General features: G+C 42.1%; 2 protein-coding genes across 2 annotated transcripts; both read left to right on the plus strand.

Moving 5' to 3' along the window:
* Positions 1 to 622: 622 nt before the first annotated feature.
* NT5C1B (5'-nucleotidase, cytosolic IB) lies at positions 623 to 7,352 on the plus strand. Its single transcript, XM_064146408.1, has 6 exons — positions 623 to 1,046; positions 1,155 to 1,322; positions 4,129 to 4,258; positions 4,740 to 4,862; positions 5,566 to 5,750; positions 6,456 to 7,352. Exons 1-6 carry the CDS (start codon positions 774 to 776, stop codon positions 6,792 to 6,794), a joined length of 1,218 nt encoding a protein of 405 aa, XP_064002478.1. The 5' UTR covers positions 623 to 773; the 3' UTR covers positions 6,795 to 7,352.
* A 3,724-nt stretch (positions 7,353 to 11,076) lies between these two features.
* Positions 11,077 to 16,392, plus strand: RDH14 (retinol dehydrogenase 14). The gene is made up of 2 exons (XM_064146409.1): positions 11,077 to 11,469; positions 14,856 to 16,392. Exons 1-2 carry the CDS (start codon positions 11,110 to 11,112, stop codon positions 15,471 to 15,473), a joined length of 978 nt encoding a protein of 325 aa, XP_064002479.1. The 5' UTR covers positions 11,077 to 11,109; the 3' UTR covers positions 15,474 to 16,392.
* The last annotated feature ends 6,950 nt before the right edge of the window (positions 16,393 to 23,342 follow it).

The raw sequence follows: 23,342 nt of genomic DNA on the forward strand, positions 1-23,342 counted from the left end.
AAGGAGGTTGTAGCCAGGCAGGGGTTGGTCTCTTCTCCCAGGCACCCAGGGACAGAATAAGAGGACACAGCCTCAAACTGCACCAGAACAGCTTTAGGCTGGATGTTAGGAAGAAATTATTCACAGCAAGAGTGATTGCCCATCGGAATGGGCTACCTGGGGAGGTGGTGGAGTCACCATCCCGGGAGGTGCTTAAAAGGAGGCTGAATGAGGCACTCAGTGCCGTGGTTTAGTTAATTAGAAGGGTTAGGTGATAGGTTAATTCTGTGAGAAAAGGTACTTTCGGTGCTGCTGCGTGGAACTGAAGTCCCTCTGGTCACACTCAGCCCACCTTGATAAAGACATCATTACTGTGCTGTGTAAGAAATCTGGGAATGTGTTGCAGTTAATGTGAAATCAATGAAGCCACTGCATCTAAATAATAAAGCTGTAAATCAAATCAGTGCTGGAGGCTGCTGCCTACAGTAGTAGCTGTGTGCACCGCTATTCCGAGAACAGCAGCCGGTGTCAGAGGGCGCTGGGATGGGGACGCTGAAGGTCTGTGCCCGCTGTCCCTCACAGGGTGTGCCTGATAGTTCTGGCCCCTGCTCCCCCCACGAACCACGCCACGACGAGGAGGCTGCGGCCCAGCTGGCTCCGGGGATGTAAGATGCGGGGAGGCTGTGGTCCCGCTGCCCCTCGGGGCCGGTGCTGCTGTGTGTCTTGCCGGCGGAGTGCCGTGCCCTGCCGGGCGCCCTGGGCGCGGCACAGCGAAAACGAAAACCAGCGCCTGGATGACTTCCCCCTGCCCGAGCGGGGCGGGGCGGGTCAGAGGGGTGGCCACCGCCGCCACCGCTTCACCGTCTCTTGCACCGGCTCAGGCCGCGCCCGCTCCCCGCTGCCTGGCCGCACCGCAGTCCTCCGCTGCGACAGACACCATGAGCGGATCCGGCCCCGAGGCGCCCCAGCCCAGCGACGCCGAGGAAGCTCGGCTTCAAGAGGCCGAGCAGGACTGGGCGGCGGCCAAGGCTTTCTACGACAACCTGGTTTCCAAGAAACCCCGGCCGGTGAGTGCGGACGGACGGGTCGGCCAGCGGGCCGGGATGGGGTATCCGGAGGCTGGGGGCTGACGGTTGGTGACTACTTGCCGACGCTACCCTCTGCTCGCTCCGCAGCCCAAGCCCCAGCACGCCATCACTGTAGCCGTCTCCTCCCGAGCCCTCTTCGACCTGGTGGAGGAACGGCGGATCTATGAGGAGCAAGGGGTGGAGAAGTACGTGGAATACCAGCAGAACAACGAGAATGTCACCCTCAAACCGGGACCGGCTTTCTACTTCGTCAAGGTACCCGGGCCGGGGCAGTGCGGCGGTGCGCGGAGGATGCTGCAAGGCCGAATTTCGAGAAGAGGTGGAGCCCAAGTCCTCTTTGGGCGGAGATAATTCTGCCCCAGGGAAGCGTTGCGAGAGGCTGATTCCCTCCAGCCCGGTGCTCGCCTGGGGCGGGGAGTCTCGAATCACTTCCACATATCTCTGAGGCTTTGCGGTTTTCCCTTTCCCCTCCTCTTCGTCTCTCCCCTATTCTCCCCTCCCGCCAGTACTAATTCTAAGCGCCTGCGGGAGATCACGTACTGCTTGCGTCACCGGGACAGCACTTTTACCCGCAGCACCCTGGTTTGTGTCCCCCCGTTCTCTGCTTCACGCCTAAGCCAGTGGGGAGGAGCAGCCTGCAGTTTCTGCAGGACACGGGGTACACATGTTGTAAGATCTTTTTCAGTTAGGCTAGCCCCCCAAATAAAGCGTGTGGCAACCTCTTATCCAAAAAAACCCCAACCGAAGTCGTCTTAATTCCTCGTTCCGTTTTTATATCCCACATATAATAGGACTACTATGGTTAAAGACAGTGTTGATTCGATATTGTTCAGCTTACTTTATTCAGTGTTAAACTTTTAACCTTTTTTTTTTCCTGTCAGCTTTAGTTTTTCCTTCTTTTGTTGTCACACTGCAAATTGTTCTTGAGGATCAGAGAAGAAAAGCTCTAGCTGAGAGTTAGGATTTAAACAGAGATGAAATGGAATTTTTTGCTTTCATTGCATGAGATAAGAGAAGTGATCATGGTAAACAGCCTTAAGCATGGAAAGCAAGTGAAATTAAAGAACAAAGACATGAGAAGGGAAGAAAAAGAAGAGTGTGGTCTTGAGGAAGAGTGGGTTTAGTGGGATTGACTTGAAAAAATGCTCTCTACAGAGTTCATTTTATATCATTCATTCAAAATTGTTTGACAAGTTCTAGCACAGCAATATATTACATCATAACTAGTAAAGTTGTGGCAGAACACTTCAGGTTTTGAAAGCAGATTTTAATTACTTAAGATTTAATATCAGGAATTTAAATAATTTTCTGCGTTGATCACTTTTTGGAAATACAGAGTACAAAAATTGGTTTCCCAATACCCGTGCTGCTGTAAATTGATAGCCATTAATAGCACAAGCATTGTAAGTGTGTTCTTAACATAAAAACACATCCATATGATAGTTCGCTTTGTACAGCAGTGAGGCTAGATTTTTCTGGTGAATTTACAGCATCTTTTTCTCTCGCTCGCAGCTAGCAGTTTCCAAGAGAATTTTTAGAGCTCTGTCAAATTTCACTGCAAATATATGCAAGATTTGACTGTTTTAACTCTTTGCACTTTGAAAATAAGAGCTGTTATCCATGCCCAGCTAAAGGCACCTTGACCTCTGTTCTATTCCGGTGTGCTATTTGCATTTGAATTCTTCATATATTTTAAGACTCATAAAATGCTTCAAGAAATCATTAGGTGAGTCACAAGAATCCTTAGATGAGTCACAGGAATCATTAGGTGTGCCTTTGTGGGTGATACTTGGAGATAAGGCAAAAAAAGATGCAACGTATTCTTACTTGAAATCCTATATTGAAATCTTTGAGATACTAACTTCAAAGTATTACATCTCATGCCTGTAGCACTTAATCACAGGGCAAAATCTCTTTGAGCTGCAAAGAGTACTGGGCATTGGACAAAAAATGTCATCCCCTTCTCCACTCCTCTGTATTCTCTAATACTTTGAGATATTGATCAGTGCAGAAGAGTATTAGCAGTAGAAATGGGTTATGAATGCATACCAAGATTTTTTTCCTAGGCCTTATATCAGGCTCTCACTGAAGTGGTTTCCTAAGCACAGTCCTCCATGACACAGCCATGCATTTTAATGTGAGATTCCCAGAATTTACTTATGAAGTCTGTGTTTCAGTTAACAACTGGTCTGACTTTTTAAAACATCTTCGTGAAAATCAACTCATATTGCATTTGTTTGATGATTCATTGCTGATTTTGCTGCTGTAATCACAAGGAATTCCATTCACAATCCCAAAGCAGAGTCCTGTGTATAAACTTACAGCAAAAAGTAAGTTTTACTCCAAAGGCATAAGGTTCTAAATAAGGGGAGAGAACAGACAGATACTGAGAGAAATGAGCAGTTGAAAGGCCAAGGAAATAAGAATGCCATATAACTTGTTGGGCCATTATCTTTAAAGACGTCTTGAATCAAGCTGTCTCAGTCACTGCTGTCAAGGTAATCGTGTTTGACAGGGTATAATTTTGTACACATTACTTTAGGACAGTCTTCAACACGTGACCACTTAAGTTGTGTCAGTGAATCTTTGCCTAAGTATATGGCCCAAATTCACATTTGTGCATGAAAAACAAGTAGTTGAGTAGTTGCACATGGAAATTCTTGAACACTTTCTCCACAATTTCACAAGAACAATTTTCAAGTGGACAAGAAAGTTCAAGTTTCAAGTGGACAAGATAAAAAAGAAAGATTAATAGAGATTGTGATAACGTTCACCAGGCATTGATTTATTCTGGATGATTATGGTGTCCTGAAAAAAAATGTTTCAATGATTAAAATAAGTTCTGTAACAGCAAAAGAAACTTGACTTGCTTCCTTTCAAATCAACCCTGTCAAATGTTTGTTGGGAGCAGCAGACCAGAAAGGAATAAAACAAGTTCATCAAGTTAAACTATCAGGTTTTACACATTTTTCTTCAAGACAGTCCTATCACTAAAACCACAGCGATTAAGAAACAAGGCACATTCCACTTGTCTATTGACTTCCACATTTTTAACCTGCAGGCCCTGGAGCATGTCAATGCTCGACTTCTTGAGCTGTACCCTGACGATGAAGAACGGTTTGATATTGTCCTGATGACTAATAACCATGCCCAAGTGGGCGTGAGACTGATAAACAGCATCAATCACTATGGTAAGTAAAATAAATACTACCTTGGAGAAACTTCTTGCTGTTACATAATAAAATGAATTAATTATATTTTTTCTGTCCCGGGCTTGGTAAAAGCAGCTTCTTTGATATTACCCCCATTCTTCAGAGGACTGCATTTATCTTTGGGTGTCAGCATAAGGATAGCATAAACCAGAATTGTATTCAGAGCTCTGGGTTTAAATTGCCAGCCCTGGATCTTAATTTCTGAGAAGTCTTTAGACTTTTATCATTGGTATTTATGCCCTCCCATACACATATCTTCACAGAAGTAATTCTGCTGTCTTAGAGGGATCCCTCTTAAAAATTCTCAAGGATGGACCAAACATTAATGTTGTCTAACTTGTTGAGGTTACAGTGGACACATTTTTCTTTCATAAGTTTCTTCTCAGCTGTAGGCTCGTTCCTTCTACAGGTCTGTAGTGTCAAGGCAGAGTCACACATTGCTGTGCTCTTTTTACTTTAGGCTTAACAATTGAACGCTTCTGTATGACGGGAGGAAAAAGTCCTATTGGTTACCTGACTGCGTATCTTACCAACTTATACCTCTCAGCAGATTCTGAAAAAGTGCAAGAAGCTATAGAAGCAGGTTTGAATCGACTTTTATTGTATCTCTCCATTGAACTTGTTAAAAAATGAATGTGTTGTGTGTCTTTCACAGAAAATAATGCTGCTTCATCAAATGCGGAAAGCCTTGAATTTATATGGTGCAAAATTATTGCATGTTTTTACTTAACCATATAAAATCAGATTAATTCTCTGTATTGGTCTTCTCTGAACCTTCAGCCTGCTGATACTGACAACTTAATCACCCATGCTACAGGAAATGAACTCCTATGCACACCTACTCACCTCTACTCAACTTCTGCTTGAATAGAGCCATCTGCTTGATATGACTGTAAAAAAAAAACAACCAAACAAACAGAAAAAAAAACCAAACAAACAAACAAAAAAAACAACCAAAAACTTGTGCATTTTGTAAGGAGTTGAGAAATAGTTCATAGTTTGCCTCAATGGTCTCCTTGGAATTTCTTGCTTTGTTTCATTTGCAGCACAGCTTGGAGACAGTTTTTATATATTCTCATGTAGAAGTGAAAGGAAATGTCTAAGAAGTTCTGTCATTGGGACAGATTACCATTAGCAAATGTTAATGAACAGCCATTACAAATTAGCTTTAGTGATTTTTTCTGCTACTGTATATAACGGTCACCACAAACTGCTGGAACACAACTGACAGTTTAATGAATGACTTTGCAGGACATGCAAACTGAGGTTTTCTGGTCTATTTCCAGGCATCGCATCAGCTACAATGTTCACTGCCAACAAAGATGTTCCTTACTCGGATACACAGTTGAGAGTGGCATTCGATGGGGATGCAGTTCTCTTTTCTGATGAATCAGAACAGATTGTCAAAGAGCAAGGATTAGACAGATTTTTTGAACATGAGCAACTGAATGAAAATAAGCCTCTTGCACAGGTTTGTTCTTCTTTGAATCAGTGAGTTCAAAACATCTGTTAATTTTCACTTCAGTTTCCCTGGTTACTTTCAAACACTGGAATAGTCTGGTTATTGAAACAGGATAATACCTGTGCTTAATTCCAAGCAGGACTATGTCATTTGTGTAAAAAACAAATATTTTACTACTTGCTTAAACTGAAAGACCAATTCTGCTGTTGTTAAAAATGGTGTAAATTAAAAATAAAAGCTAATTTATGAAAGTACTGAACAGTGAAATGTATCACAGTTTGACCCAAGGTATTGCTTCTTTTAATCACAGTGTAATCATAATATTGTCGTTAATTGGAAAATGTTCATTGATATCTATTTCGTTGGGTTTGTTACTGGATTTTGCTCAGAAAAAAAAATGCAGCTCATGGTTCACAGTAAAAAGAGTTTAAGTATTTTAAGGAATACTTATTAAAGACTACATTGCAAAAGATGTTGTAAGCCTTAATGAAAATCAGCTTCATACCATGTAGTATTATTGTTTTAATTCTTTCCAATTAATGAATTGCTAGTGAGACTGCAGGCCCATTTGGACATATTACACAGAGAACTTGCTGAGTAGCATAGCATTAGGGAAGGAATCCTGTATGTAACTGGCACTCTGGAAGACAATAAAAGAACTATTTTGGGAACTACGGACAAATACTAAATATGCTTCTGGTATTTCATCTTCAGGGTCCTTTGAAAGGTTTTCTGGAAGACCTAGGGAAACTCCAGAAGAAGTTCTATGCAAAAAATGAACGATTAAATTGTCCCATAAGGACCTTCCTGGTCACAGCCAGAAGTGCGGCGAGCTCTGGAGCAAGAGTGCTGAAGACTCTTCGTAGCTGGGGCCTGGAAATTGATGAGGCACTTTTCCTAGCTGGAGCTCCTAAGGGACCAATCCTGGTGAAAATTCGCCCCCACATATTCTTTGATGACCAGATGTTTCACGTTGAAGGAGCACAGAAATTAGGCACCATAGCTGCGCATGTTCCCTATGGCATTGCTCAAAAATACCAGAAATCAGCATAACAAGATGGCATCATTAACAGTAAGGTTCTTAACTCCCTCTATTATACCACTACGTATGTCTGAAAACCTCTACATTTGTATTGTAAGCACTATGTTTAAAAATTTAACTTCTGGCTAGAACAGCTTTCAAAGGAAATGTTTTTCACATAGGTAAGTTTTTCATAGAGTTATTTATTAGCATTTTAAAGCAGTTTAAGTTTTTTACTTGTCTGGATCTAACACTGTTTTTGATGTTAGGAAAATATTTGTACTGATTTTATAACTTGGACATATTTTGATAGACAGAGAGAACAGTTATATTTTCTCTTAAAAACTGTTGAAGGGTTCTTTATAACATGCTGCAGTGCTAGTCCTTGATGGTTATTTCTGAAATTACCAATAGCGCAGTTTACATGTAAACGTTTACCTGTTGGTGGTCTGCTTTTTACCTGGGTGTTCAGTTTGTTATCACAAGGTTTCATCTCCCACTTAAATGTTAGCGTATTTGATCTTGTGTTTACAGGAACCCTTTATTTTTCTATGTTCTTCTCCTATTGAAATAAAAATGGCTTTACAGAATGTTGTCATTTCTCTGTGTAGGGGCTTTAGCATAATTTTCTGTGTGTATTCACTGTCTCTGTTTCTCTTGCCTCCTTTGGATGTTTAGAACTAGAAATGACCACTTGAAACCAGATTTGAAAGAAAGTTAAAAGTCTTAAAGATACTTAAGTCCCAACAGATTTCTTAGAGCTGGGCAGAAGTCAGAGATACATGAGTGTCTTGAAGGGGTCAAGGACTGAAGTTTTAAAACATATTATTTTCAAACAGCAGAGACTATACCCTCAGTAATGCTTTGACTAGATTCCCTAGGATTTACAGCTGTTTTGTGATCTGCATGAACTCAGTTTGGCAATCTCACATAAGTTTCCAGGGGACAGGTGCCTGTTGCAAGATGAATTCATGTAGATTTACACCATAGATCTATTCTGCCTTGGTTTGTTTCTCGGTGTCATCCATGTATCTGAGTGCCTTCCAAGGGACATAACTGACATCTGTCTGGTGATGTTTGCTCTCTTTCTCTCCCTAATGGAACAAGTGTCCTGATGTATTGTTGCTGCATATTTATACCAGAAGAGACAAAAGCAAAAGAATGTGTTTTGTAATGGGAGTAGAAGGTGGTGAAGGCTTGTGGTGATCTGAGATTCCTAGGGCAATCCATTCCAGAATTTCATGTTAGCTTCTGGGAAAGTTTGGTCTCTTCTGTCCAGAGTAGCTGTAGCTGTCTTGTATTGTGGAAAACTTCACTGCATTCATTTTGGTTTCCCTTCTAGAAACACAGGCAATCTTTTGGATGTTCTGTGTCCAAACCACAAAGGTAAAAGTCTTGATCCTGCATGAAATTTGAATAGAGACCACTGGAAAGGTCTGTTCACACCAGCATGTGTTGTTGATAGAATACACTGCAGGATTCTGGTGTACTTGGAATTTCATAAGTGCTAAAGGCTTTGCACCTAAAACATAGCACATTTCGTAGCTCAGCCAGGAGAAGACATCAATAACAGAGGCCTGGTCGTTGTCTGCCAGGATGGGCTAGTTACCTCATCAAATGGAGATTATAAAAGATGTTATTAGCAGATGTTTTCATGTGAGAACTCAGAATCAGCAAGGAATACAGAAATATTCCTTAGTTGTGGAATATACAGTGTATGTACCTTCACTGCAAAAGCATGACTGCAAATTTCTGGGGCACCAGCACTGTAGAAGCAGAACATGTATCAACCATTCTTCATCCATACATTGCTAGAGCTATAGAGGCCGGGTGCAGGAAATCATAAACAATGTATGTTGTGCACAGGTTGCTGGCACTTGACTCTCATTGAACACAGCAATTCAGTCTTGATGCTGAAAAAGGCTACTGGGATCCATGATCCCTGTAGGACTTCAGAGGTGTCTCATGTCTGACAGGGTAAACATATAAACCAGTAAATAAACTGGAAACAGAACCATCTGCTCTGTTATGTTTACCTTTATTTCCAATCAGTCATCCACCTAGAGCAAAAATGAAACCTACTGGCCAGGGCATAGGAGCTTCCAGTTCTTGCGTCTTTTTGATCTGTACACATATAGCACTAGAGAAGGACCTCTTGCCATGTCATTCCTGACAGCACTAAGGCATGTATGAAGAGATACAAGGAGTTCATGTAGTAGAATTTAGTTCACATTTAATGGCATTCTCTTAGTCACAGAATTGCAATTGATTCTAAAGTCCAGTATCATAGAATTGTTTCAGCTGGAAAAGACCTCTCAAGATCATCAAGTCTAGTCATTAACCTAACAGCACCGTTAAACCATGTCACAAAGTGCCATGTCTGTGTGTCTTTTTGAACATCTCCAGGAAAGCTGACTCCACCTCCCTGGACAACTTATTGCAGTGCGTTAACAACCTTTCACTAAAGAAATTTTTACTATTATCCAATCCAAACACATCTCCTAAGTTATTTGAGCAAAATGCCCTTTGTTCAGATTATAGAATCACAGAATCAGTCAGAGTTGGAAGAGACCATAAGGATCATATATTTCAAAGCACCCTGCCATGGGCTGGGACACCCTACCCTAGATAAAGCCTGGCCAGAGCCTCATTCAGCCTGGCCTTAAACACCTCCAGGGATGGGGTCTCAACCACCTCCTTGAGCAACCCATTCCAGGCTCTCACCACTCTCATGCTGAAGAACTTCCTCCTCACATCCAGTCTGAATCTACCCTTCTAATTGTCAGGCAACTGTCCCAGGCTTGATGGCTGTTTGTCTGAATATCCACCTAGCAGCATGTTGGGAGAATTCAGCCTTATTTGGTCGTTCAAGTACCTTCTAGACTAATTTGGATGCCTGGGGAGATTTGGGCTTGCTGAGTAGTTGCATGCTCATTACAATCATGATCTACTGCTCCAAGACACAACTTGGCTAGTGGGTAATCATTTTCAAGAAAATTACCCAAAATGAGATCAGAACTGAGGGAAAGGGGTTTGTATTTTTGTAGATCTAGACTAGAACAGTCTCTTAATAACATTTCAGTCAGAAATTTGTGGTCAATGAGACGGAGTCTAGTTGGAGGCCTGTATCTGGTGGAGTCCCTCAGGGGTCAGTACTTGGAACAGCACTATGCAATATATTCATCAAGGACGTGGATGAGGGCAGAGTGCACTGTCAGCAAGTTTGCTGATAGCACAAAACTGGGTGGAGTGTCTGACATACTGGAAGGTTATGTTGCCGTTCAGAGAGACTTGAGACAGGCTGGAGAGCTGGGCAGGGAGAAATGTAATGAAATTCAACAAGGGCAAGTGTAGAGTCTTGCCCAAGGTGGTTGAGGAGTCTCCCTCTCCAGAGATACTCAAGGCCCACCTGGATGTGTTCCTGTGTGATCTGGTATAGGTAATCCTGCTGTGGCAGGGGTGTTGGACTAAATGATCTTTCTAAGTCCTTTCCAATCCTTAACATTCTGTGATTCTATGATTCCAGACCACAAAACAAACAAGCAAACAACAAAACCCTAACAAGCCAAACAAACCAAACAAAAACCAACCAACCAACCAAACCATGTTGGTTTTCATGCTTGTGAGAGTAGCATGAGTTTATGCCCTCATAGCCCTATGCCGGTCAAGGTTACAACTCATGAAGAGGAAACTATCATCCCAGCCAAAATCTAAACAGGCTTAATAATAACACAGATGAAATTCTATGCAGAAAGCCAGTCCTTGTTCACTTAGGAAACCTGGGGTCCAAATCCTTCTTTACAGCTGAGGGCTGAGCCTGTATCCAGCTGCAACTAGACTCTGGAGATAACACTTAGAAAACAAAGGGGTCCAGTATGAGCCTGGCAACTCGGCAGAAAGGTCTTTCTGGGCTTTTCTGTACAACTGTTCCGTGTCAGTTCACTTCAGTAAAATCCAGCCACCCTCAATACTTTTGATTTACCAGCGTGGACATCATTATTAGTGAAGCATCCTTTGCACACGTGGAGGGACATGCTGCTCCTGGGACACCACGCTATCGCTTGGACGGCTGCTGCGCTGTATTTTGGAGCCAGGGTAGGCAACAGCAGCGTTGCCGAGGTAACTCTGACCACAACACAGACTGTCCTCGGGCTCAGGCTGTGGCCGAGGAGGCCACCGCGTGTCGGTGCACACCCCGATGAGCCCTGTGCGCCTCCCCCGCGCCAGCGGAGGACCACAACCCCCACAATGCGCAGCGTCTCGCCTGGCCAATGCTAACGCACCCGCAGGCAGCCAGCAGGCGGGCGGCGCGGCCGCGCCGGGCGGAGCGCCGCTGGGGCCAGCGGGATGGCCGGGGCGCTTGCGGCCCTGGCGCTGGGTGGTGGGATCTTCCTGGCCGCCTGGCGTTGGCTGCGGGGCGCGGCCCGACCTCGGGCCATCGCCGGCTCCTCCATGCGGGGCAAGACGGTGATCATCACGGGGGCCAACAGCGGGCTGGGCCGGGCGGCGGCGGCCGAGCTGTTGCGGATGCAGGCCCGCGTCATCATGGGCTGCCGCGATCGGGCGCGGGCCGAGAGGGCGGCCCGGGAGATCCGTGCCGAGGTTGGCGAGCGGGCGGAGGGCGAGGACAGCGGCGAGCTGGTGGTCCGGGAGCTGGACCTGGCCTCGCTCCGCTCCGTCCGCGCCTTCTGCCACCGCGTCCTTCAGGTACGGCCGGGACGGCTGCGGAGTTCGGCCCACTGGGGCCTGTCAGGCCTGCCGGCTCCCGTAGCGGTACCAGGAGGTACGGGGCAAGACTGGCCTGCCGCTGGCGCCCCGAGCTGCCAGAGAGGAGGCAGAGGATGCGTGAACTCAGTGCTAGCAGCGCGGTGTTGTCGGCGTCCCCGGGCCTCCGTGTTTATAGCTTGTTGCGCCTGCTGGCAGTGGGGTTTGGAGATGCGGGATGTTGCTGAATTCGCCGCAGGGTTTGGAAGTAGTGTGTGAGCGAATGAACCGTAATTTGAAATTCGCATCTGTAAGCATAAATTCCTAGCTAGTTGGGGCTACTGTAATAGTCCAGGTCCAGAGAAGTGCTATGAAGCCGATGAGAAGCCTGGAACACAGCCCTGTGAGGAGAGGCTGAGGGAGCTGGGGTTGTTTAGCCTGAAGAAGAGGAGGCTCAGGGATGATGTCATTGCTGTCTGCAACTACCTGAAGGGAGGCAGTAGCCAGGTGGGGGTCGACCTCTTCTCCTGGGCAACCAGCAGTAGAACAAGGGGACACAGTTTCAGGTTGTGCCAGTGGAGGTGTAGGCTGGATGTTAGGAGGAAGTTCTTCACAGAGAGTGGTTGGCATTGAAATGGGCTGCCCAAGGGAGGTGGTGGAGTCGCTGTCCGTGGAAGTGCTGAAAAAAATAGATGAGGCACTTAGTGCCATGGTCTAGTTGAGTGGCTAGGGCTGGGTGCTAGGTTGGACTGGATGATCTTGGAGGTCTCTTCCAACCTCCTTGATTCTGTGATTCTATGACTATGTTTTTGTTCAGAAAAGGAAACCACTCATTTCTGTATACTATAAATTATTTGCCTTCTTTTCTCTCTTTTTGACTGTACGTTGACCTGCATTTGTTGTTTTAAATTAAGTCTTACAGCTCAGCCTTTTCTCCAGAGAAATAGAAGTTGACAAATGCACTGCTCACATGCTCCAGCCATCCTGCCACCTGGACAGACTACACCTTCTCTCCCCTGCCCCACCTTGAAATCTCTTGGTCAGTGCTAGCTAGATTTAGTAGGTGAAGATTTTTGATTACAGAAGGTTTCTGCAGATTTTATCAAAACATGAGTTTAAGGAGAAACAAGACATCCAGTTGATGCACCTGACAGGCGTGCTGCTGGATTAGTTCAAGCTGCATTCTTAGACACCAGACAGGCAACATTGGAGATGCTATTCCATTTTCATGGAATGTGTCAGTTCGAATTCTCATCTCACCATATAATGCTGCTTAAGTCATGAAACACAAAGCCAGGCTGTTCTGCTGTTGCTCAAAGAGAGTGGCTTAAGTACCGGAAAGATGCTCATACAGTGTTGAAGGAAAACAGCATCAACAAAAAACCCAGAGACTTTATTGCATTGATTTTCAGATAGCTTTTCTAAAACTTAAATGTGTGGAGAAAAATGGTCTTTTATTTTCAAGGGCTGTTTGACCCATGTTCATGGTATCTTCTCTCACTTGTGATCTGGTTTTGGAGCTGTTTGGGTTGCTGGGGTTTTTTTGGGTTTGTTGTTTGTGTGTGTGTTGTTTGCAATGGAAGACTTAAATACTGTCAGGATAGAGAAACAATGCACCCCTACTGCCTGACTCAATTTGTAGTTTTCCATTCTGTAGCTGCAAAGGATTACATCTTTTCACTCCGTAACAAAAAGTAAAAGACGTAGAGATGCTAGAAAGCTCCATGGAGAAATGTAAAGTGAGCTCAGATGCTACAAGGACTAGTACTGCTTGTCAAAACAATGTTTTTGCTTTTGCATTTGATTGTAGCTGCCTGCTTGATACTGATAATATTGTTCTAGATTATTTAATTTAGGAGTCCTAAAAATTAACATAAGTGTAGTTTCTGCTAGTTGAAGTGTCCAGTCTTGCAAAATAAATCCTTTGGTTAGATACTATATTAAATTTTATCTAAAGAAGAAAGAAATGCCATTTCCTCAAGCCTTCCTTGTTCAGTGATAGTAACCATTATGTCCCTTCAGATGAAGAGAAGTGAGTTTGATGCTCTCTGGATCATGCCTCAGGGACCCAATTACATGAAAGGCTGAGTGACCTCAAGTCCCACAGAAACCAGTCTGAGGTTGAAGTATTTGATGTTTTGTGTGATTGGGTGCCAGCATCGTTAACTGAATGCCAAGTACCCTTTGAGGTTTTGCTTTCTTTGTATCTTTGCTGCTAATGGCAGTCAAAACGAAGGGAAATGTTACAAATTTGTTTTTGAGGTTCTCTATTTTTATCATCAAAATAACCCAAAATAATCTCAGTTTGCCTTACAGTGTCTGTGCTGGGTTTGAGAAATTATAAGCAAACTCCTGCTGCTTTTTCTGTAAATAATTTTGTTTCTGATTCATGCAACTTTTTTGTGTGATACTTCCACAATCTTTTGTTGCTAGTAATGGATCAAACTGCTAATTCAGAGCTTACTTTAATCTGCATTTTTTTTAAGTTACTGTTTTGCATAGATTGGAGAGCTCCTAAAGTTTGAGTGGATGCTGAGGCATAAAGTGTAGAATGTATTATACATACATTTAAATTACCCATACCACTCACTTTGGTAATTTTGTTTCTTGATTCTGTACAGTGTAGAATATGTCTTCAAGTCATAGTTTTTGCCAGCCCTGAACCAGAATATCAAACAGCATGAGCGAGTCACAAAAACTTGAAGACATGGTCTTGTAGACACACCTAAGTTCATGAGTAACCCTATGAGACTCAAACTGTATGAAGCATTGGGATTGGGACTGTTACTTTTCCATAAGGAATTCTGCTCTGTAGTTGTTACCAAGCAGCACAATGAAGTCTAGCAATCTTAAAGCAAGATGGCAAAATCAGTGAAACATCATTTTGCAAAGTTTTTCGTGGTGTCTCCCCAGTGAGATGTTGGATTTACAATTAGACATTTTTTTCTTCAACCATGAGGTTAATTCTGTGAGGTAACCTTTTGTTCCATTTTTGCACAGTAGAGCCTTTGCCTATGGCTGTGGTTTGCCATAAATTCAAGTGTCTGCTTTTGCAGTGCAATGCACAGGTTAATTTTTGGAGAAGAAATTGCCACTGAATTGCTCTAGAAAAAGCTGTGCCGGAAGAAACCAATGATTATGTGGTCTACCAACATTAAAAGCAACTACAGAGCTGCTGTCATGTGTCTGGATCCTACTAGGGCCAGGTAGCAGTATAGCAGTAGTTCAGGATAAAGAGTTTTTTTCAGTAATACTTCTAAGAGAATATAAAAAAGTTAAAATTTAGAAAAATAGGAAGGGAATCACTTCTAGCATGGGACAATGAGAAATGTTAATAGTATGTTTTGTATGACAATTATAAAAATCATGTTTTTCTTTCCTATTTAAAGGAGGAGCCAAGACTGGATGTTCTGATAAATAATGCAGGGGTATTCCAGTGTCCATACATGAAGACAGAGGATGGTTTTGAGATGCAGTTTGGTGTAAATCACTTGGGTCACTTCTTGCTCACCAACCTTCTTCTGGGCCTACTCAAAAATTCTGCTCCAAGCAGGATTGTGGTAGTATCCTCAAAGCTTTACAAATATGGAGAGATCAACTTCGAAGACTTGAACAGTGAACTAAGTTACAATAAAAGCTTCTGTTACAGTCGGAGTAAACTGGCAAACATATTATTTGCAAGGGAGCTGGCCCGTCGGCTAGAAGGGACAGGAGTCACTGTCAATTCTCTTCATCCTGGGATTGTCAGAACTAATCTAGGCAGATACGTGAACATTCCTTTGCTGGCAAAACCCTTATTCAACTTGGTGTCCTGGGCTTTCTTCAAAACACCTCTAGAAGGAGCCCAGACCTCTATTTATTTGGCCTCTTCTCCTGATGTCGAAGGAGTGTCAGGAAAATATTTTGGGGACTGCAAAGAGGAGGAACTCCTGCCTAAAGCCATGGATGATTTGGTTGCAAGAAAGTTATGGGATATCAGTGAAGTGATGGTTGGCTTATTGAAATAAATGCCGAGGGAGGGTATGTGCAGAGTACAGTGCAGATAACTATGCAACGTGCATTTACAGCAGTGTAACTTCTCACTTTAAAGCCTGTGGGAATACAGAGTTTTTTGCTCAGAAAGTAGTAGAGGAGTGATTTATACTGGAACTATTTTGAAATAAAGGACAGTGTATTTAATAGACACAGACATTCAAAAAAAGGTCTGAAATAGAGTTCAAAGATGTGAATATAATTGCTGGTTAAATCTGCTTGGAAACTCATGTTTTACAAAGAAAAATCCAACAAAACTTTTGCAATACATGTGCATATTTGTCATGTTTCACTCTCTGTGGTCAGGCTTGACTGATGCTGAAACACTTCTGTAAAAAAGACTTTTGAAGAGAGATTGTAATAGTAGTAATAATAATAACATTGTTGTCTTTTTTTGAGCCAAAAAAATGAAAAACTGATTTAACAGCTTTACTGATGTCTTACGCTGTAATCATTTAGGCCTCTTGAGTGCCATTCAAAGACTTGTGAGCCCCATGGTTTAGTGAACAAGCCTGCTGAGCTGTGTATCAGTTTAGCTGTGAAGCACAAAGACAACTTCATGGAGTGCTGCTGCTGCTATTTAATGAGTGCATACACTGTGTCGTGCAAGCTATTTTTATTTGTGTGTGTACTGAAGTTGCTGTTTCTTGATATGCAGACACCTTGGGTTTCATTAAAGCACAGTTGATGGATGTATTATGGTCTTGCTAGGGGTTTGGCCGTCACAAATTCTGTGCATGCAGAATTCACACAAGACCTCACTTAGGATTAGACTGAAGAGAATGTGCTCTACAGTGTGTCTTTGGCTTGACTGATGACACTTATTCTTGTGATAAGTCTGTAATACAGTTTACTGAATATTATTTAATAAAAAATATTTTTTAAAAGCCTTAACATTTGTTTTTTCACTGTGGGAGATCTGTCAGAAACCAGCAATCTTGACACAGTAGCATTGTTTTAAACCAGAAGATTAAGCTGTATTGGTTTAGGGAGCTTGTCATGTAGGGCTGATAGAAATAAATACACTGATGTGACATGGAACTGTACTGATATGTTCTTTTTAAATGCACGCAACTGCTGGGTTCATATTTGCCTTTGTGATTTGTTTTGCTCTAATAAAATGCTCCAGAAATTAAGATATCTAGAATAAATATATAATAATTATTTAGAGTGAGCCATCTTAAATATTACTGAAGAAATGTCAATAATTATGTATTCAGCCTATAATCTAATTCCTCTCACTAAAATATCCCAGATAGGCTCAAACTAGCACAAGTAGCTACTTATTACCTATTTATACCTATGTGTTAGTTCTGCATTTCAGGTGTCAACCAACCAAATACTGGTTTTCTGTGATCGTTTGCTCAGACTCTCAGCATATTTTAGCTTGCACAGCGGGGTGGACCTGATCTGGCCTTGCCTTTCTTCAGCAAAATGGTGCTGTGGGCAAACGACTTGGATGGAGCCAGAAAGTGGCATTCCAAAAAATCACAAGGCAAGCTATGAAGCAAAGCAATTTTTTGAGGTCTTGTAACCTTGAGGTTTCCATTGCTTACTGTAAGGCCAAATGTAGAGCATGTGGTCAAGAGTATTCTTGAGCATCGAACAAAAGTTCTCCAATAGCCAGAGGGAGATGTTTAACATGCTATAGAAGTTCTGCTTTGATTTTCAGTCGTGTGTTTTCACATTTTCATACCAAATATTTGTAAGTAGTTGTACATAGCACACTTGACACAGCCAGCTAAAGAGCTAAAAGTTTATTAACATGATCATGGGGAGATACAGAGGTGGCGAACAAAATGTGGGTTTGTGTTTTCAATACTAAAGGAGTATTTTTTCACTGCTGAAATGTGTATCCCTCTTTCAAGGAAAGCTGCAGTTGAAAAGGTGGAGAAGGGAGAAGATGACTAGTCTGGAAATGCTCTAGTAAGTAACGGTACTGAAACTGTCTGAAGAGTAAAGACATAATTTTTCAGACTGGATGATCGTCTTAAGATGTGCAATTGCCTTCAGATCAGCAGAGGTGAATTTGTACTGAAGAGAGGCAGATAAATCTCAGTAATGTGGTATGGTCTTGTTACATGTAATGCTTCCTGTTTGTACTGGGTTTATTTTCTTTTGCAGAAAACCATTGTCAGAAAGGAATAACATTTCTGCAAAGATAATTAAATTACACAAATACATTAATTAAATCTCATTCTCGAGTCGGGCAAGGATCACAATACACTTCATGTAATAAATGAGTGACTATTGCCTGAAAATAGTTTGAAGGGATGGATTGTTAAGAATTTACCAAAAGATGATTTTTTTTTGATATGTGAAATAACTAAAATTGTTACTTTTGAGGTTGAGTATAATTTAGGTGCTGTGGACCAGAAAGCTTTTATTACTTTGTTCAGGCTGTTGTATGTTTAGTGATGCCTTTGTTATTCTAGTTGTATCCAATAACTGGAGACCTCATAGATGAACAGGTCTTGCAAAATGTAAGTACAAAACCAAAGATTAACCCTTACTTCAGCAATGCTGAATCAGTCTGGGTTGAAACCAGGTATTTTGGCCAAGGAGTATCTTTTCCTCTCTCCCCTCTGCCCTCTCCCCTCCCCCCTATCCTGTTTCCTCTCTCAGTAATGTATGGCTTTGTGGTATAGTAAATTCAAATAACACATGTATGGTTTGGGACTGTGCTGAATGTCTCCTCTTGGAGCTCATAGAGGATGCTCTTCAGAGATGAGCACCTTCCTGCTTCACCCCAGTGTAACAGTTCCTTCAGAAAGATGTGGCAAGCTGCATATGTTGCTTTCATATAAACAATTTATAATGAGAACAAGCAGCTGAAACTGGGATGCATTCCAGATGCCTCCTTCCACCATCATTACCATATAAACTCGACCACCATCAGATTAAAGTTACTTACCTTAAAGGCTTAAACTTTTTAGAAGTAAGAGTGAAAATCATAAGCAATAACTAGGGATAACTTAAAACCCATGTGAATGTGGCATATATCAGCAGATAATGACAGCACACTGCTGGCAAGCATGTTACAGGTAGGCAAGCAAGACACAGCTGAGGTTAGGATATGGTTAGAAAGCAGCTCTTACCAACGTCAAAATACACCTTCAACTGCCTTGCATGAAGTGTTGGAATTTGAGTGTGATTTTGGGTCCCACTTCAGTGTTGGACCACTGCTCATGTACCTCTACCCTAGGAATTTAAAAACTGGCTGAGATGTGTACAGAACACAGTATCTCTTAGGAATTTATCCCCTTCCCTTTTGCTTTTCACAGAGGCAATGCCTTTGCCCCATCATAGTTGAGAGGTGGAAGGACACAGCAGCGATTAATTTGGAGTATTTGCAGACTTTTCCCACTGCAGCCCTCGATCACTCTCAGTAATGAGTAGAAATGCTTCTAAGTGGCTCAATTTATCAATGATGACATTTTGTGTGGCAGCAACATCACATGCTAACTGTACTCTAAAAGAGTTGTTTTAGAATTGGTGTAGGAGAGTGTGTGTGTGCAGACACATCTGCATGTGTGATTTACTCCCTTATTTAAAAGATAGATAGCTGAGGGGAGAGGAGGTTGTTGCATGGGGGTGTGGGGAAGGCTGTGGATGCAGTCTACCTGGACTTCAGCAAAGCTTGATACCATCTGCCACAACAAGCTCCTGGCAAAGCTCATGGTTTGGACAGATTCACTCTGAAATGAACCAAGAACTGACTGGAGGGCCAGGCCCAGAGAGTGGTGGTGAATGGTGCCACATCCAGTTGGCAGCTGTCACTAGTGGTGTTCCCTAGGGTTCAGTGCTGGGTCTGGTCCTGTTCAATATCTTTATAGATGATCTGGACGAGGGGATTGAGTCCAGCATCAGTTAAGTTTTCTGTCTTTCTTTCTTTTGATTCTCAGTTCCAGGCCCTAGCTATTAGTTAATCCTCTCTGCACATATTGTGGCTCTTAGTACTGAACTTTCTACACATGAACTAAGTTGTGATTGCATGTGTTTATTTTATATATTACATCTGTTTAAGTCAAGGGAGATTCATGTACAGATTTGCTTCAGGGTTTGGGGGTATTTTGGGTTTTTTGGTTGGTTTGGGGCTTTTTGTTAATTTTAATACTCTGAATCTGTCACTGATTTACTTTCTTTGCCTTGCCACAAAGACCAACATCTATTCCTAGACAAAGAGACAACACTGCTTTTTTCAACTACTAATGCCAGTGCAGCAGTCCAGCTTATAACCCAGCAGGATATTCTCCAGTAAAAATTCTCTGTCTTAATGAGATAAATGATCAGATTGTCCATGATACAATACAACCAGAAGTATTTAAACTCTTCTCTCTATCTTCAGCAGCTGAATGGTTTCCCTAAGCTTCCTATAAGTGAATGTTTCACAGGCTTCAAATCAATCCTGAGCCCTGTGAATGCACAATGTGATTATGCTTTTGCTGAAAAAATGTGGATAATTCCCACTTCAAACACATTTAATTTCTTGCCATCTAAGACTGTAAAGAAAACAAACAACTTGGAAGAGCCATACAAATACTTTTAAATTGGAGATCTCTTCACTTCTATACATAAGTTTTTCCAAACTAATCACTTAGACAGGATTTGGCTTTCAAAATGATCCAGGAGACCTCCACAGCTGAATTATTACTTTTGATCTGTCCCAGAAGGGTGCTGCTGTTTCTCATAACAGAAAATGACTACATCCCTCTAGATTTTTTTATTTACCAATTTATCTACCACTAGCAGACTCACACCTGTTGTAACTGGATTCAGACCAGAAAAAATTATTTCAATATATAATTATTTAAAGATGTCCTGTACAACATAGATAAAGGAGTGTTTTCTTAATTGCTTTTGGTGGGGGAAAGGTTGGTACACTGACCCTCTAACAAAGCTGTGCCATCACAAAGCACCTACAGGATGACCAAGGGATCAGGCCCAGCCAGCATGGGTTTAGGAAGGGTAGGTCCTGTCTCACCAACCTGATCTCCTTTTATGATCAGGTTACCTGCCTGGTGAATGTGGGGCAGGCTGTGGATGTAGTTTACCTGGACTTCAGCAAAGCCTTTGACACTGTCTGCCACAAGAAGCTCCTGGCAAAGCCTGTATCTCTGCATGGGGTTGTTGTGGCCAAAGTGCAGCACCCTGCACTTCGAGCTATTGAATGCCATCCCATTGAACTCTGCCCATCTATCCAGGTGGTCAAGGTCCCGCTGCAGAGCCATATTTGTCCATAAATTTTTGCTGCAAGCAGAAAATATCAAAAATCATAATTCCTCTAAACCATTAATTTTTCATTTTATGTAGTAGCCAGATGATATCATGAACTAATTGTATTGGAAGTGCAGATGAGACTTGGGACCAGACTAGAATAAGCAATAATAAGTTGTTGTTTGTAGATGCAGAAGAGGCAACCTGAAAACTCAAAAGAAATAATTAAAAAGCTTTGATGGGTGTTATTTTGTTTCAATTTGTGAGGGCTTTTAAAAAATTAATTCTAGATGCTCTTTAAAAAAAAAACCAAACAAGTTAAAAGTGCAGAAACTGTAAAAATAGCCATGGTTCAACAAAGTGACACAGTTCTTCTCCATGGAAAACACATAAAATGACAGGAAATGGCTTAATGTGGTAGGTGTTCATTTTTAAGGATTCTGTTGACAGAAGTTGATGAGTGAAAATATTGTATTTAATTTTTGCCTTCTGTTCAGTAAATAGCGTGGAATTTTGATGCTGCCTAAAGGGACAGCTTTGTGTGGTGGTGGTCTAAAATTAATGTAGCCAATCAGAGTAGGTGGTGGAGTTTTTTTCTGGGTTTGTATTGATGGGTTTTGGGTTGGTTTTTTTTTTTTTTTAAGGAAAAAAAAAGCTGAAGTCAAAGAGAAGACCAAGAAAAAGCACCACAAAGTTTATCTTTTACTCATCTGGAAGAGTTTATTTTAAACACGGAACATTGTTTGCTGCTGTGGAAATGAAAGTGAGAGAGTTTCAGCTTTCTTCCAATGCCATCTGGCAGATGATTTAGTTGCGTATGGTATTCACTAATCCAAATAACCCTGTGTGTGGTAGCATTGTCTCTTTACTGATTATGCAGCTGAGTTGGCTGAACCTTAGATGGCTCACACAAGGCTATCAACAGCATAGTACAATAAGACTGTTTAAAATTAGAACAGTACTGCAGAAAAAGGATATGCCAAATTCATCATACCTTTACCTCTAGTAAGCGTTTTCCTTTTCATTCTTTTCATTCATTTCCTTTTCATTTTCATGGGTTTATTCATATTAGTTTTACCTGAGCTTTAACTGATTGAATTCAACGTTTGCACGTAGCATCAAAGCTGAGATGGGATTCTAGATTGGTATCCTTGCCATGATGATAGCAATATTTGCTCTTGTAAGGTCCTTTCCTGATCTCATGAAACTCATATTCCTGCTGGGAAGTAAGGCTGCTTCAGCAGAACAGCCATATGCTGTAACCAGTAGCTTTGTGGTCAAGAAACACTTCATAGAATCATAGAATCAACCAGGTTGGAAGAGACCTCCAAGATCATCCAGCCCGGCCTAGCACCCAGCCCCTATCCAGTCAACTAGACCATGGCACTAAGTGCCTCAGGCAGGCTTTTCTTGAGCACATCCAGGGATGGTGCTTCCACCACCTCCCTGGGCAGCCCATTCCAATGGCAAATCACTCTCTCTGGCAAGAACTTCCTCCTAACATCCAGCCTAGACTTTCCCTGGCACAACTTGGGACTGTGTCCCCTTGTTCTGCTGCTGGTTGTCTGGGAGAAGAGACCAACCCCCACCTGGCTACAACCTCCCTTCTAGTTTCTCACCACCAAAAATGTCTCCAGATCAGGATATTCTCATTTATCAGGCAAAATATCTAATTACTTCATTATTATATTAATTTTAGGGTGCCTTCTGTTGCTGTGATAGGAAAGAAAGAGCTTTGAGTCACTGTTTTGGGATGCAAAATAATTAGAGGAGTATAGTTTAAGAAGCAGATCCCAGGTTATGAGTGGAGACATTCACTTATATCTTTCTATTAAATTCTAAGAAGGATCTGTTTGGTTTTCTGATGCTTTTCTGTGCTCAAGACAATATACTGATTCCATTCTCAATGCATGAGAGTTTGAGTGATTTTTTAATTGATTGAGTTTTCTCCTCCATAGGAGGCATGGGTGCATTCAGACTGTTTGGTAGGAGTGTCCATGGCCCCTGCTGGCTCCTGAAGGATGTAAAGAGTGCTTTTTGAAAAGAGCCAGTTAACCAGAGCCAAGACTCTGCAAAGAGCCATCCAACACAGATGATGGAATTTCAGTGCCTGTGCTGGCACTCTGTCACTCCTTAATTGAGTGGAATAAGCAAAACCAGAAAATGGCCCCTTCCTCCCTGGAGTGTTAACAGAACAGATGTGATTTTTTTCAATTTACTTCCATGGCATTCAGAAACCATTCCAGAAAACTGAAGAGTATTTTCTCTTGCTAAAATTCTGTTGACTTTGCTGCAGTTTCTGTTGACTGACCATGTGAACATGTGGAGCATCAGCATTGTCAATATCACCATGAGGTCATGCTTTATTCATTTTCAGCTTTATAACTGTAGTCTGATCTTTTCAAACAGCATTCACCAAGGCAGCACTGGACTATGGAAATCTTATTTTATCAAAACTTGTTATCTTGGACTAGGATTCACAGTTACACAGTTGTGCTTTATAAATCCAGAGTGTGGTTTGTTTGTTGGTGTTTGTTTTATAGCCAGAAAAGGCCCTTAGATTGTTTAGTCCTACTTCCTGAATGACACAACATTTAATTTAACCCAGTGAGCCTGTGTCAAGTCCA

The sequence above is a fragment of the Pogoniulus pusillus genome, chromosome 7 (assembly GCF_015220805.1).
Source record: "Pogoniulus pusillus isolate bPogPus1 chromosome 7, bPogPus1.pri, whole genome shotgun sequence".
In the NCBI taxonomy this organism is placed as follows: domain Eukaryota; kingdom Metazoa; phylum Chordata; class Aves; order Piciformes; family Lybiidae; genus Pogoniulus; species Pogoniulus pusillus.

Bases quoted from the DNA above. Each gene is read 5' to 3' on its own strand.
- NT5C1B (XM_064146408.1), top strand. From the start codon at position 774: ATGACTTCCCCCTGCCCGAGCGGGGCGGGGCGGGTCAGAGGGGTGGCC. The intron at 1,323-4,128 runs GTACCCGGGCCG...TTTAACCTGCAG, and splicing joins CGGCTTTCTACTTCGTCAAG to GCCCTGGAGCATGTCAATGC. The intron at 4,259-4,739 runs GTAAGTAAAATA...TTTTTACTTTAG, and splicing joins AAACAGCATCAATCACTATG to GCTTAACAATTGAACGCTTC.
- RDH14 (XM_064146409.1), top strand. From the start codon at position 11,110: ATGGCCGGGGCGCTTGCGGCCCTGGCGCTGGGTGGTGGGATCTTCCTG. The intron at 11,470-14,855 runs GTACGGCCGGGA...TCCTATTTAAAG, and splicing joins TCTGCCACCGCGTCCTTCAG to GAGGAGCCAAGACTGGATGT.